Here is a 15578-nt window from a genome sequence, read left to right on the forward strand (position 1 = left end):
CGCGACCTCCGTCCGGCCTCCAGCCGCCCCGCCCCGCGCTTCTCCTCTACGCGACCCAGCCCCTCCGGGGAAGCCCGCGACTGCGCCCGCCCCCCATCCTTAGCGGCTCTCTCTCAGAAACTCCCAACAATACTCCGGGCAGGTGGAACGGCTGAGAAAGACCCAAGCCACCACTCTGGCTCTTGAGTCCTCAGCCCAGCAACAGAGAAACGTATAATGAGAAGCGTCACGAGCCCTTGCACCAACGCGAGTTCCGCCACCTCCACCGCCTGAGCGCCCAAGTTAACCGACTTACAGACTTGACGGAACTCGGCGGCCTCTGTGAGACGGGAGGGGGCGCCCATCGCCGGCACCACCAGCGCTTCCCGCCCCGCCCCGCCCCGCCCCGCCGGTCTGCCTGCCTGCGTCAGGGGTCACATGCTGCGTCTCCCTTCCCTACCGTCAATCTGGCGCTCCCTTCTTCCGGAAGTCGCGCCCAGTCACGCAGGGCTCCTCCCACCACCGGTGACGTCAAACTCAGCTCCTACCACTGCTCTGCCTCCGCCTCCAGGCGCGGGGAGGGCTGCCGTTTCCTTACAATAAATCCTGCCGCTTCCGGGCCCCTAACCAGTCCAAGCGAGGGTTTTGAAGTTCCTGAGTGTGCAGGCCCCGGATGCGCATGAGTAGAGGTTGAGAGGCCAGAGCCTGGCTATCTGGAGGCCACCCCCGCAGAGGCCATTACCCCTCTCCGCAACTTGTGCTGCACTTGGTTCCGCCGAGACCCACGAAGGTTCCGCCCCCTTCTTCCTTGTCATTGATGTTGTTGTTCTTGTCAGTGCCGCAGCCCCGACCACCGGGAGCCCGAACCCGAGCCGGGGCCGCCCGGGTGGCGCGGTGGCGGCGGCAGCGGCTGCGGCTGCAGCAGCTGCGACGGCTGCGGGGGCTGCTCCGGGGACTGCGGGGGCGGCCGAGGACCGGCAGCCTGCGGCGGGGCCGAATGGCTCTGTGCGGACAAGCGGCAGGCGCCGCGTCGCTGCCCAGCGAGCTAATCGTGCACATCTTCTCCTTCCTGTCCGCTTCCGACCGGCTACGGGCCTCGGCCTCCTGTTCTCACTGGCGCGAGTGCCTCTTCTATCCGGCTCTCTGGCCCCAGCTCCGCATCTGCCTCCGCGTCTCGCCCTCGGAGCAGCCACGGCTCGAATTCCTCATGCGCAAGTGCGGCTGGTTTGTGCGAGAGCTGCGCGTTGAATTCGCCGCGGAGAATTACCTGAGCGGCGGAGGCGGCCCGGGCGATGGAGGCCGCGTCGACACCAGGACTGGCGGGGAAGAAGTCGAAGCCCTGCAGCTCTCAACCCGTTGGCTGGAAGTGCTACGCACCTACTTAGAGCTGGTGCTGTGCGTGCTGGTCAGCATCCGGAACAACAGGTAGGCTCTTCGCGGCCCCTGCGTTCAACCTTCTCTCCCCGTTCCTCCTCTCCGGGGCGCAGGGTCGCCTGCTTCCTCACACCTCGAAACAGATTCAGTGCGGATACGCCCCGCCCGCTTCAGCGTTGCCCGTTGCTCTTTTCAGTGACTGGGGGTGTCAGTTCTAATCCGGCGATTCCTTTGAGGTGGGAGGGCGTAATGGGACTCATAATACTTTATAAACAGTGAAGGACTTAGTGTTTATCAGACAGCACTCCTGGCGCCTTCCAGGCACTGTCTCATCCATCCTTTCGGTAGCAGTAGGATGGAGTTGACAGGCGCCGTCATTCTTCTTTTTACAGATGGGAGAGCTGAAGCTTGGAGGGTGAGGCCCAGAGTGAGTCTTGGGAGAAACAAACCATAATCCGTTTTTTTTGTTTCTGAATCTATCCATTCAGAATAGTTTGTGGTGGAGGAAGGAGTAGGTATGCTACTGGTTTCTCATAGTTACAAGACTCTCCTTGCAAAAAATCTTTGACAGCCATTTTCTTACCGGGAATAGTTTTGATTAACTAGGCCAGGCACAAAGAGTAGGAGGAGTGTTTGTTAAAGGGATTGGGGAACAGCCTGATCATCAGGACTGGAAGTCCCTCCCCGTTTTACCTCCAGACTCAGCTTATCCCCAGTGATTCACCTAAAAGTAGCACAGTACAGCTTGGTGTTTGTGTGTGTTGGGGGAACTGGCCGGTGTCTGCAAAGAGTAAGCCCTAACGGTAGTGGTTTTGCATCAAGACTTTACTGTAATTCTGGGGCTAACTTCCTATGTTCTGGCCCATTGTCCTAATCAGTATTTTCCATTATTTATCTACCGCCCTCTCCAAAATCCTATTAATGTAGATTTTCTGTATCTGGATATTCTAACCAACCTTGCAATTAAACTATGAGGTAGAGAAAAGCTCAGAAGTTCAAAAAAGGAGCAACTTAGCAATAATAGTTTAGCAGTTTGCAAGTACTTTCACATTCACTGTCTTATTTGATCCTTTCAATGACCCTGTGAGTTAGTCGGGACAGCTATTATTATCCCTATTTTATAGAAAGGAAACTGAAACAAGTGACGTGCACATTGTCATACAGCATTATTTTTCTCTAAGAGCAGTGTTCTTCCTTTTGCAATAAATACATTATGTTGAACAGGGTGGAGTGAAGGTCCTGGTTTAATGCTAGGTGAGATAGATAGATAGATATTCTTAATTCTGTGTTTGAATCATAAGGGTGGGAGATAAGCATATAGCTCCAAGTTGTATCTGGAGCATGGCCCCATCATTCCAGTGGGCTGTGTATTTCCCCAGCTTTTCACACCAAGCCATTTCATTTTATTACTTTGATTTTATGTGGCAAAAGAGGCTGTTCAAGGCTGTAAGTTGGTCTTGATCAGGTTGGAGACTCTTTGTCAGAGTTGAATGTATGGCTCGAGGCCCAACTGACCTAGAAGTTAGAAAGATTCAGTCAGGGAGCACTTACTACTGATGAGACCAATGTGGGGGTGGGGGGTGTGGTTTGAATTCAGCAAGTATCAATTAGATTTTTCTTGAGATCAGATAGCAGTTCTGAGCAGCCATCTAAAAATGCGTGTCTTTTGACCAAGTAAGAACAAGTCTTGCAAAGTGCCTGGTTCCTTTTAAGTGTTTTAATAACTGGATGGATAGGTTATATAGGCAAAATAGTGGTACACCACATCAACATTTGACATTGTTCTTTACATTTCCAAGTTAAATTTACAGTGGTTTTTCTTTATGATTTCTACCATTTTGTAGGTAGTAATGGGGGATATGAAACCTACCAAGTCACAAGCTTTATGTTTCCAGGCTTTGTGTTGAATTTCTTTAAACAATTCATACAATTCAGACTGTTATTTTGTTGTATTCAGTTATTTTCATGTCTTTAAAGAAAAGAACTAAAACCATAACCTTGAATTGTGGGAACTTTTCAAGGGCACTGTTCTGAGAGGATAATTGGCATTTTGTTTTGCTTGATTCCTGGGTTTCATATACACACGTACTCTCAAGAGTGACTATAGCCACCTTACCAATATCTTAGGTGTTGGGAACAACTGATGAGTATCAAAGAGGTACAAAAATACCTCGCAGAGGGTAAAATACAGTCCTCTACCTTCAGAGCTCACTTCTCTACAGGGGGCTAGGATACCTACCTTCTTGATCAACAACAGTAAGAGCAGAAATTAAATAAGTACTCATTCAACTGTATTAGAGGTTAAATCGGCTGAGTTTCTTCTATAATTGTTCTACAGGAAATTGTACTTAGAAGTTCAAAACAACAAATTTAAATATGCATTTTTAGGATTTAACCTGTCAAGTTGAGTACTGCCTATTAAAATGCTGTATTTCAGACTCCTTAGGAAAAATGAGACTTCATGGACAATAAGATTTATGATAATAATAGCTAATAGACTCACTCAGTCACTAAAAATACTTATTCTTAAACAGTAGGCATAGGTACATTGTCATCATCTGATTTATGCTTTCCTGGACTATATAAATATTTTGCATGAACCTTTTTTGGATGAAATACTATTTGGGGGGCAGTACTTTTTTAAAAGATGCAGGCTAGAGAGATTTTGTATAAGGGTTTCTTGTTACAACTCTAACTACATGTATCTAGATTGACCAATTTTACGACTGCCTGCTATATCCCCTCTTAGTAGTACAGGTCTATTAATAATTCTTAGATTTGTTTTGCTGATTTGGCACCTGCAGTGACGGAGAGTCTTACCTTTGTATTGTTTTTTCAACATCAGTCTACTAAGACCCAACAGCTGATAAGGCAATTTAAAAATACATCTTAAAATAGATTAAAAATTGTTTGGACATTTCATATTACTACCTAAGAAGGTAGGAAATGTCTTGAAGGTATTATCTCCAGCAACCCTGAGCCTTATTTTTCTTGAAATACTTTTCCCCATCATGGGGTAATAAATAACATGTGATAATAACATTTCACTTTTGAGAGCTTACTTTTATTATTTGCTTTAAAAAGCCCATTTACAGAATATGTATACTAAAACATTGGGATTCTGACCCGTCCTCACACTCCGAGAAATGGTTGCCTTTAGAGAAGAGATACCATACCCAACAGACTCCTTACCTTAAAACTGACAAATTTAAAGTGGCTCCATGGGGACAGCTTCAAGGTCATTGAGAAGGAAGGAGACTAACCTGCTGAAGAAACTAATCTCCTCTGAGGGCTGCTGAGAGGAATTAGGGCTCTCTTTAGTCTATAGGTCCATTCTTACCATGACTGAGAACTGATAGAGGATAGGAAGATAAAACTCAACAAAAGATTGTCAAAGTAAAATATTTTTTGTGTTAAAAGAAGCTGTTGAGCAGCTTTTGAATGAAGGGATTAAATTATTTCCATTTTAATGTGTTAGTTCTGAGGCAGCCTTGAAAGAGTTCACCCAGTTTGATCAATTTATGTATGACCTAAGATGATAGTTATAAAAAAGTCTGTTTTTTTTCCCTCCAAATATTGAGAGCTTACTATGTGCCAAAGCAGTGAAGACAAGCTCCCTGTTTCCATGGATTCAACATTCCAGAGGGAAAAGATAGGCAGAAACAAGTAAACAAAGATTATTTCGGTTGTGAAAGTAAAAGAAAATCTGAAAATAAAAGAGGACTGTGTAATAGTGACTAGGTGGCAAAATGAGATAGAGTGGTGAGGGAAAAACCTCTTCTGAAAAGGACATTTGAGCTGCAGCCTGAATGACAAGAGTCACCTATCTGAAGATCTGAGAAAATAGCATTCCAAGCAGAAAAAAACAGCACCAACGCCTTAGGCCAGACAAATTTTGGGCCTGTTGGAGCACTAGGAAAGAAAGTATGGCAGGACCATGTGAAGGGTGAAAAGTGGTGTCACAGTGAGCTCTAAGATGTAGCAGGAGGAAGGAATGGTGCTGGTTAGGTGGGCTTGTGGAATAAAGTTTGGACTATATCCTAAGAATAGAAGAAGTCATTGAAAAAATTTTAAGGACAAGCATAAGGTGATCTAATTTGCATTTTAAGACAATCACTCTGGTTGCTGTGTAATGAATGAATTTTAAGAATGAACAGAGAGGAAGCAGGGAGACTAAAGGGAAGCTGTTGCAATAATCTAGGCAAGAGATGATGGTAGCCTGGAGTATGGTGGAGGAAAAGAAGATTTTAAAAAGTGAATGGATTTGGAATATATTTTGGAAGTAGAGCCAAGAAGACTTGCTGCTGGGATGTAGATAGAGGAAGGGAAGAATCAAATATTTTTCATCATTTCTCTGTAAAATGCACTCAGTTTTGTTGTCCTTAGTACTGTTAAAATTATCTTTTAATAATATGTTAAATAACAATTTTAAATGTCAGTCTTATTTAAGTAAACCTTTTTTTAATAACATCTGGGATTTGAGGATGATGATAATTCTTAGATGGTAATTGAGTAAGTGAATTGGTAAAGCAAATTCTGGGAAATTACTTTTAATTAATGGATCTTAAGAAAGCTAATAAGGAATACTATTATAGGCCCGTGACTGATTTCTGGAATCTCTAAAGCTGTGCCACTAGCCACGTATAGCTATTTAAATTTTAATTACTTGAATAAAATTAAAGATTCAGTTATTTGTACTTGCCACATTTCAAGTGCTCCATAGCCATATGTGGCTAGTGGCTACCATTTTGGACAGCATAGAATAGAGCATTTACAGCGTGGCAGAAAGTTCTGTTGGACAGCACTTCTCTAAAGTGTTTGTTTTCTTTGTTTGATTTGGCTGTGGTCATTCATTAACGTTTCTGAGAGGAGGAAATATGTTATCAAAAAGTGTTATGTGACTGTAAACACATTTGATATTGAACATAGACTAAGAAAATTAGAAGTGATCTGAAAGAATTTCATGCAATGATGTAGATTATTTTAGCTTTTTTCAGTTCAGAAAAGGAAAAAATTGCATTCTGTGAGCTCCTTTACATCATTGAGAAAGACTTCAACCGTTTTAAGTGCATCTTTTTAAAGTACCAATTTCTTATATATTCTCCTTTTCCGTAGTTAATTAAACTTAGCTGTATTAACTCTAATTTAAGGTGGCTGTGTTTCACATTTTTACACTGATACTACTTATTACATCAAATAAATAATTTTGGATCCTCTGAAATGAAAGGAAACATACTAGAGTTTCTGCCACGGATAAAGTTTGCCAATTCTGAACCACAGAAGAGAGAAAAGGTCTTCATGACCAAGACATCAGAAGCCTTTGGGTCTCAGTTGTACTAAACAGTCCAATAGAAATCCCAGAGAAAGATGAAGAGTGTTCAGCACTCTGCAGTTAGACCTTGAGGAATCTTTCTTAAGCTCATAGGATGTTAATATTGTTTTCAAAGAATAGTCCAATCTAACACATTGAATCTATATGTTGTAGGTTTTTGTAAAAGGCTGTCAGAAATTGTGTTGGTTGTTTGATTCACAGGGAAATTCTTACGCTAGAAAGAGAATAAGATCTCTTTTCAGTGATTTTTTTTAAAATTTTTATTGGAGTTTAGTTGATTTACAATATTGTGTTAGTTTCAGGTATACAGCAAAGTGAATCAGTTATACATACACATATATCCACTCTTTTTTAGATTCTTTTTCCCATATAGGTCATTACAGAGTATTGAGTAGAGTTCCCTGTGCTATACAGTAGGTCCTTATTAGTTATCTATTTTACTGAATATATATAGTAGTGTGTATGTGACAATCCCAGTCTTCCAACTCATCCCTGCCCCCCCCCAATCCCCTGGTAACCATAAGTTTGTTTTCTACATCTGTAACTCTATATCTGTTTTGTAGATAAGTTCATTTGTACCCTTTTTTTTAGATTCCATTATATAAGAAATATCATATGAAATTTATATATATATATTGAAGTGGTGTGTGTTTTTTTATTTTTTAAATTTTTTTATTGAAGTATAGTTGGTTTATAATATTGTTAGTTTCAGGTGTGCAGCAAAGTGATTCACTTGTATATTTTTTCAGATTATTTTCCGTTATAGGTTTTTACAAGATATTGAATATAGTTCCCTGTGCTGTACAGTAAATCCTTGTTGCCTATCTATTTTATGTATAGTAGTTTGTATCTGTTAATCCCATACCCCTAATTTATCCCTCCCCGCCTCCTTTTCCCCTTTGGTAACCATAAGTTTGTTTTCTATGTCTGTGAGTCTGTTTCTGTTTTGTTTGTTTTTTTTTTGTGGTAGGCGGGCCTCTCACTGTTCTGGTCTCTCCCGTTGCGGAGCACGTGCTCCGGACGCGTAGGCTCAGCGGCCATGGCTCACGGGCCCAGCCACTACGCGGCATGTGGGATCTTCCCGGACCAGGGCACGAACCCGTGTCCCCTGCATTGGCAGGCGGGCTCTCAACCACTGCGCCACCAGGGAAGCCCTGTTTCTGTTTTATATATAGATACATTTGTATTATTTTTTAGATTCTACATGTAAGTGACAACATATAATATTTGTCTTTCTCTGTCTGAATTACTTAGTATGATATTCTCTAGGTCCATCCATGTTGCTGCAAATGGCAATATTTCATTCTTTTCTATGGATGAGTAATATTCCATTGTGTATGTATGCCACATCTTCTTAAACCAATCATCTGTTGATGGGCACTTGGGTTGTTTCCATGTCTTGGCTTTTATAAATAGTGCTGCTATGAACATTGGGGTGCTTGTATCTTTTCAAATTGGAATTTTCACTTTTCCAGACATATGCTTAAGAGTGAGATTGCTGGATCATATGGTAGATCTATTTTTAGTTGTTTTTGTTTTTTGTTTTTGTTTTTGTGGTACGTGGGCCTCTCACTGTTGTGGCCTCTCCCGTTGCGGAGCACAGGCTCCGGGCGCGCACGCTCAGTGGCCATGGCTCACGGGCCTAGCCGCTCCGCGGCATGTGGGATCTTCCCAGACCAGGGCATGAACCCGTGTCCCCTGCATCGGCAGGCGGACTCTCAACCACTGCGCCACCAGGGAAGCCCCTATTTTTAGTTTTTTAAGGAACCTCCCGTACTGTTCTCCATAGTGGCTGTACCAATTTACATTCCCACCAACAGGGCAGGAGGGTTCCCTTTTCTCCATACCCTCTCCAGCATTTATTGTTTGTAGACTTTTTGATGATGGCCATTCTGACTGGTGTGAGGTGATATCTTATTGTAGTTTTGATTTGCATTTCCCTAATAATTAGTGATGTTGAACATCTTTTCATGTGCCTCTTGGCCATCTGGATGTCTTCTTAGGTCTAAGAAGACCTCTACCGAACTGTCTGTTTAGGTCTTCTGCCCATTTTTTGATTGGGTTGTTTGTTTTTTTTGATATTGAGTTGTATGAGCTGTTTGTATACTTTGGAGATTAACCCCTTGTCAGTCACATCGTTTACAAATATTTTCTCCCATTCTACAGGTTGTCTTTTGGTTTTGTTTATGGTTTCCTTTGCTGTGCAAACGCTTCTAAATTTGATTAGGTCCCATTTGTTTATTTTCGCTTTTATTTCTTTGCCTTGGGAGACTGATCTGAGAAAATATTGCTACAGTTTATGTTCGAGAATATTTTGCCACAGTTTATGTCCGAGAATAGTTTGCCTATGTTCTCTTCTAAGAGTTATATGGTGTCATGTCTTATACTTATGTCTTTAAACCATTTTGAGTTTATTTTTGTGTATGGTGTGAGGGAGTTTTCTAACTTCACTGATTTACATGTAGCTGTCCAGCTTTCCCAACACCACTTGTTGAAGAGTCTATCTTTTCTCCACTGTATATTCTTGCCTTCTTTGTCATAGATTAATTGACCATAGGTGCATGGGTTTATTTCTGGGCTCTCTGTTCTGTTCCATTGATCTATATGTCTGTTTTTGTGTCACTACCATTGTGTTTTTTTTTTTTTTTAACATTTTTATTGGGGTATAATTGCTTTACAATGGTGTGTTAGTTTCTGCTTTATAACAAAGTGAATCAGTCATACATAAACATATGTTCCCATATGTCTTCCCTGTTGCGTCTCCCTCCCTCCCACCCTCCCTATCCCACCCCTCCAGGCTGTCACAAAGCACCGAGCCAATATCTCTGTGCCATGTGGCTGCTTCCCACTAGCTATCTACCTTACTACGTTTGTTAGTGTGTATATACCATTGTGTTTTGATTACTGTAGCTTTGTGGTATTGTCTGAAGTCTGGAAGGGTTATCCCTCCAGCTTTGTTCTGTTTCCTCAGGATTGCTTTGGCAATTCTGGGTCTTCTGTAGTTCCATAAAAATTTTAGGATTATTTGTTCTAGTTCTGTGAAAAATGTCATGGGTATTTTGATAGGAATCACATTAAATCTGTAGATTGCTTTGATAGTGTGGCCATTTTAACAATATTAAGTCTTCCAACCCAAGAGCATGAGATACCTTTCCATTTCTTTTAAGCAACTTCAGTTTCCTTTATCAGTGTTTTGTAGTTTTCAGTGTATAAGTCTTTCACCTCCTTGATTAGGCTTATTCCTAGATTTTTTTTTTGGTCACAATTTTAAATGGGATTTTTTTTACTTTCTCTTTCTGATATTTCATTGTGTAAAGGAATGCAACAGATTTCTGTAAATTAATCTTGTATCCTGCTACCTTGATGAATTCACTTATTCTAATAGTTCTTGTATGGAGACTTTAGGGTTCTCTATGTAGAGTATCTTATCACCTGCAAATAGTGACAGTTTTACCTCTTCTCTTCCAGTTTGGATACCTTTTGTTTCTTTTTCCTGTCTGACTTCTGTCACTAAGACTTCTAGTACAATATTAAATAGAAATGGTGAGAGTGGGCATCCTTGTCTTATTCTTGAATTTAGTGGAAAGGCTGTCAGCTTTTCACTGTCGAGTATTATGTTGGCTGTGGGTTTGTTGTAAATGGCATGTATTATGTTGAGATAAGTTCCCTGTATACCCATTTTGGTGAGAGTTTTTATCATGAATGTGTGTTGAATTTTGTCAAATGCTTTTTCTGCATCTATTGAGATGATCATGTAGTTTTTGTCTCTCCTTTTGCTAATGCGGTGTATCACGTTGATAGATGTGCATACATCGAACCATCCTTGTGACCCTGGAATGAATCCAGCTTGATCATGGTGTATGATCCTTTTTATGTGTTGTTGGATTTGGTTTGCTAATTTTTTTTGAGAATTTTTGCATCTATATTCATCAAAGATACTGGCCTGTAATCTTTTTTAGTAGTGTCTTTGTTTGGTTTTGGTATCAGGGTGATGGTGGCTTCATAGAATGAACTTGGGAGTGTTCCCTCCTCTTCAATCTTGTGAAATAGTTTGAGAAGGACAGGTATAAGTTCTTATTTGTATGTTTGGTAGAATTCTCCAGTGAAGCTGTCTGGTCCTAGACTTTTGTTTGCAGGGAGTTTTTTATTACAGGTTCTGTGTTCACTTTTAGTGATCAGTCTGTTCAAATTATGTTTCTTCTTGGCTCAATTTTGGCGGGCTCTGTGTTTCTAGAAACTTACCCATTTCTTCTAGGTTGTCCAATTTTTTAAGTTGTATGTTTTTCGTACTTAAGTATGTATATTAATATACTATGTGTATAAAAACTATGGTTGAAAAGATAAGTGCAAATCACAGGTCTTGAGAAGAGAATTTTCACTTTTCTGAGCAAATATGTTATTTTAGAGGTATTCCTAGTATATAATGTACCTGAAAACTGATCTACACTATAAATCCATGATGTGTGAGGTATAGATAAAAAGCCCCTAGTTTTTGTCATGAATTACGGTAAATAAACTATTCAACATATTTGTTGAATGCCAGGCCTTGTTCTAGTGACTGGGGATACAGCATTAATTAAAAAGCTGTGCCATCATAGAGCTTATTCTAGTGGGAAAACAAGACAAATAAATAAAATATATAGTATTACAGTTGGTAATACATGCTATGACACAAAATGAACCAGTGAAGGGAGATGGGAACGGTGGAGGTGGGAAGGAGGGTTGCTGTGTAAAATGGGGAATTTAAGGAAGGTCTTAACTGCTGAAGTAGTATTTGAAGGAAGGGAGGGACTAAGCCATGTGTGTGTCTCTCTCTGGAAGGTGATTCCTGGGAGAAGTAGCAGTAAGTGGAGGAGTGGCTCTGCAGTGGGACTATGACTGGCATGGTTAAGTAAAACAGCATAGAACCAATGAGATGTAGAAAAGGCAGCCAAGTAAGAGGGAGAGGTGATACGGAAATCAGTAGGCCTTTATTGGGCTTCTATAAAGACTTTGACTCTAACTGACATGAGGAGCCATGAAAGGGTTTTGTGACAAGGAGTGACATGACCTAATAGTTCAAAAGGAATATTCTAGCTGCTGTTTTGGGAATAGTTTGTAGCAGGACAAGGGTAGAAGCAATGAGCTGGTTATGAGGCTATTGCAGTAACCCAGACAAGACATGATGGTGGCATGGACCAGGGTGGGAGCAGTGGAAGTGATAAGTAGTCTGATTATTTATTTTTATCTGGAGGCCTTCTAGAAGTAGAATGTAAGTATGAAAAATTAGATACAATTGTTCAGCTAACATTACAGTGCTCTTTTAATTGCTACTCCCTAAATATATCTATAAAGGTATTTCCTTGGCTGTTTTTATTCATTTTGTTTTCCTTTTGTGTTTAAAAAAAAAGAAGAAGAAAAGAGAAAAAAGGAAATACCTAGGCTTTGGACACAGTTTATTTTCTGAAAGCATGGCTTATCTTTGATATTTAGCTCCTTTACCACCGAATACTTTCAAGCAGGGCCCGGTTCATATAGGCCTTAGGTAAATTAGAATCAGTTTGTTGAATTTCCTCAGAAACTTCTTGGCCTTCCTTACTGCAGTCATTTGGATTTTTTTTTTTTTTCTCCTCTTCTCCTCCCTCACCTTCCTGCTTCATGTGAACCCATTACTCCTGGGAATTTGCCTAAGTCTGGCCCACATATGGGTTGTGGGTTCAAGATGGTAGGACTAAGTGGAAAAGAATAAGTAAGTGGTACTCTGCACAAGCCTTCTTCCCTTCCTTTGTCCCAAATCACTGGTCTTATCACTGTTAATGCTATGTCAGGTAAATCTGTTTTTCTATCGAGAAACTCATCATGTGTACTCTTCTATTACATCTCTTAAGTGGACAAGGAAAAAGCAGGAAACAGGGGCCACACTTGAGCTAACTTTTAACCTGGTTTGTTACTCAGATGTTGCTGGTAACTTCCAAAAAGAATCTCATTCTTAGAAACCTCAAAAAAGCAACTTTGGTTCAAGGCAAAGAAGAAAGGCTTCACCTGAGGCAAGAGACTTTGATCTTATGTATCTTAGATTCACCTTCTCAAGCCACACACCTTCTCCGTAACAAAGTCCTAGTAGAGTCACCACCATGTGCGTGGGGCAGGGCAAGGTCCAGTCATATTGCCAGTACTGCAGAGAGCTGAGTGGATGTGTTCTTGATGGTCCTTAAAATCCTAAACTAGTTCTCCCAGAGAAACAGCAGTACTGAACAACATATGAGGTAGGCAGCAGTATTATCTCTATTTTAAGGATGGTGAAACTGAGACACAGAGTAGTTAAGTGAGCTTGCCATTTACACAATTAGAAAAATGACTGCCTTTTTTTTTCTAATTTTTTAGTGAAATTTTTGAACACACGCAAAAACTAGACAACCTATCATCCAGATTCAGTATTTAAAGATTTTTGCCATGTTTACTTTCTTTTATCTGTACTGAAGTATTTGAAAGGAAATCCAAGATATAGATGTCATTTTATACTGCACACTTCAATATAAAATTCTGAAAATTATGGACATTTTTATATATAACCACAGTGGCATTAATACACTTAACAAAGTTGTCGATAATTCTTTAGTCTCACCTGATTTTTTTAATTAGTCTTTTTAAAACCTTTATTTACACTCCAAGAGTCTAAACTCATAGACATTTGTAATTTAATCACAATAACTTTTCATGTAATTGGCACACAATACATATTTTGACAACTGAATGAGCAAAGAGTAGGAGAGCAGTCTGTAGACTGTTTCTAAATTATAAGTACTTAACAATCTGACTTCACTCTGAATCTGAAACTGATGACTTTTAAAAATAGGATTAAAGAAGAATGCAATTAGGTTGAAGAAATTCATTCTCTTTTTGCAATAGTATTAGAAAGATTGATTATCAAACACTTTATGATTTTGTGCTCTTTCACAGCACATCTTAGGATTTGCAAAGGGACTATTAAGTAGGTTGTAGCCTATTAATATTACCATAGGAACAGAGCTAAGTTGATTTGAAGAATTAAAATGAAAGAAAATATTTCTAACCAACTGAACTATTTTCCCAGTATGTTTTTGTTACCTGCCTTTTGAGCAAAGGCATGTTGTGGACATTGTGCAGGAAAGAACTCAGTATTGTATACCTGGAACTAAAACAGAGATCTTCCAGACAGTCTCCTTATATTAACTTGTTAAATTTTACTAACATGCAGGGCGTTAATTTTTTTTTTTAAGATTTTGATGTGAATTAAGCTTTTATGAAGGTGAAAGCTATGTAAAGCTAATCTAAAGTAAAAATTCACCAGAGGTAATTCTAGTAAAATGTGAAACATCCTTTTACAAAATTGGAAAAATAATATATATGTGGTTTTGAATAAACCTTTAGCCAGACTCATCAAGAAAAATCTCAAACAACCTAAGCTTACACCCAAAGAAACTATAAAAAGAAGAAAAAACAAAACCTAAAGTTAGTAAAAGGAAATAAATAATAAAGGTCAGAGCAGAAATAAATGAAATAGAGACTGAAAAAACAATATAAAAGATCAATGAAACTAAGAGCTGGTTCTTTGAAAAGATAAATAAAATTGATAACCCTTTAGCCAGACTCAGCAAGAAAAAAGAGAGAGGGCCCAAATCAATAAAATCAGAAATGAAAAAGAAGTTACAGCCAAACACTACAGAAATACAAGGATCCTAAGAGATTACTACAAACAACTATACACCAACAAAGTGGACAAGCTAGAAGAAAAGGACAAATTCCTATATATGTGCACTCTCCCAGGACTGAACCAGGAAGAAATAGAAAATATGAAAGGACCAATGACTAGTAGTGAAACTGAATTTCATTTTTTTAAAAAACAGCCAATAAACAAAAGTCCAGGACCAGATGGCTTCACAGGTGAATTCTACCAAATGTTTAGAAAAGAGTTAACACCTATGCTCTCAAACTGTTCCAAAAAGTTGCAGAGGAAGGAACACTTCCAAACCCATTCTATGAGGGCAGCAGCATCCTGATACCAAAGTCAGAAAAAGACACCACCCTGATACCAAAACCAGAAAGTGACACCACAAGAAAAGAAAATTACAGGCCACAGTAATTTTCAAATTTCTGTGTTGATCACTGATCAACATAGATGCAAAAGGCCTCAACAAAATATTAGAAAACTGAATTCAGCAATACATTAAAAGGATCATACACCATGATCAAGTGGGATTTATCCTAGGGATGCAAGGATGGTTCATTATCCATATATCAATCAACGTGATACAACACATTAACAAATTGAAGAATAAAAATCGTGTGATCATCTCAATAGATGCAGAAAATGCTTTTGACAAAATTTAACATCCATTTATGGTAAAAAACTCTCCACAAAGTGGGTATAGAAGGAACAAAGTAAAGGCCATATATGACAAGCCCACAGCTTATCATCAGACAGTGAAAAGCTGAAAGCATTTCCTCTAAGATCAGGAATAAGACAAGGATGCCCACTTTCACCACTTTTATTCAGCATAATATTCAAAGTCCTAGCCACAGCAGTCAGACAAGAAAAAGAAATGAAAGGAATCCAAGCTGGAAAAGAAGTAAAACTGGCACTGTTTGCAGATGACATGATACTATATATAGAAAATCCTAAAGACACCACCAAAACCTATTAGAACTCATCAATGAATTCAGTAAAGTTGCAGGATACAAAATTAATGTGTAGAAATGTTACTTTTTTATATACCAACAATGAACTACCAGAAAGTGAAATTAAGAGAACAATCCCATTTACCATCACATCAGAAAAAATGAAATAACTGGGAATAAATCTAACTAAGGAGGTGAAAGACCTGTATTCCAAAAACTATAAGACATTGATGAAAAACATTGAAAAATGACACAA

General features: G+C 39.7%; 1 protein-coding gene across 1 annotated transcript in view; it reads left to right on the plus strand.

The window, feature by feature from the left end:
• Positions 1 to 796: 796 nt before the first annotated feature.
• Positions 797 to 15578, plus strand: part of FBXO33 (F-box protein 33) — a gene marked incomplete at its 5' end in the record, with an annotated part of 32839 nt that continues 18057 nt past the window's right edge. The window contains one exon of the mRNA XM_082847436.1: positions 797 to 1404. Within this exon, the coding sequence (XP_082703562.1) occupies positions 797 to 1404 (608 nt within the window). The remainder of the gene's footprint in view (positions 1405 to 15578) is intronic.

Source organism: Leucopleurus acutus (genome assembly GCF_964270905.1).
Source record: "Leucopleurus acutus genome assembly, chromosome: 1".
Lineage (NCBI taxonomy): Eukaryota > Metazoa > Chordata > Mammalia > Artiodactyla > Delphinidae > Leucopleurus > Leucopleurus acutus.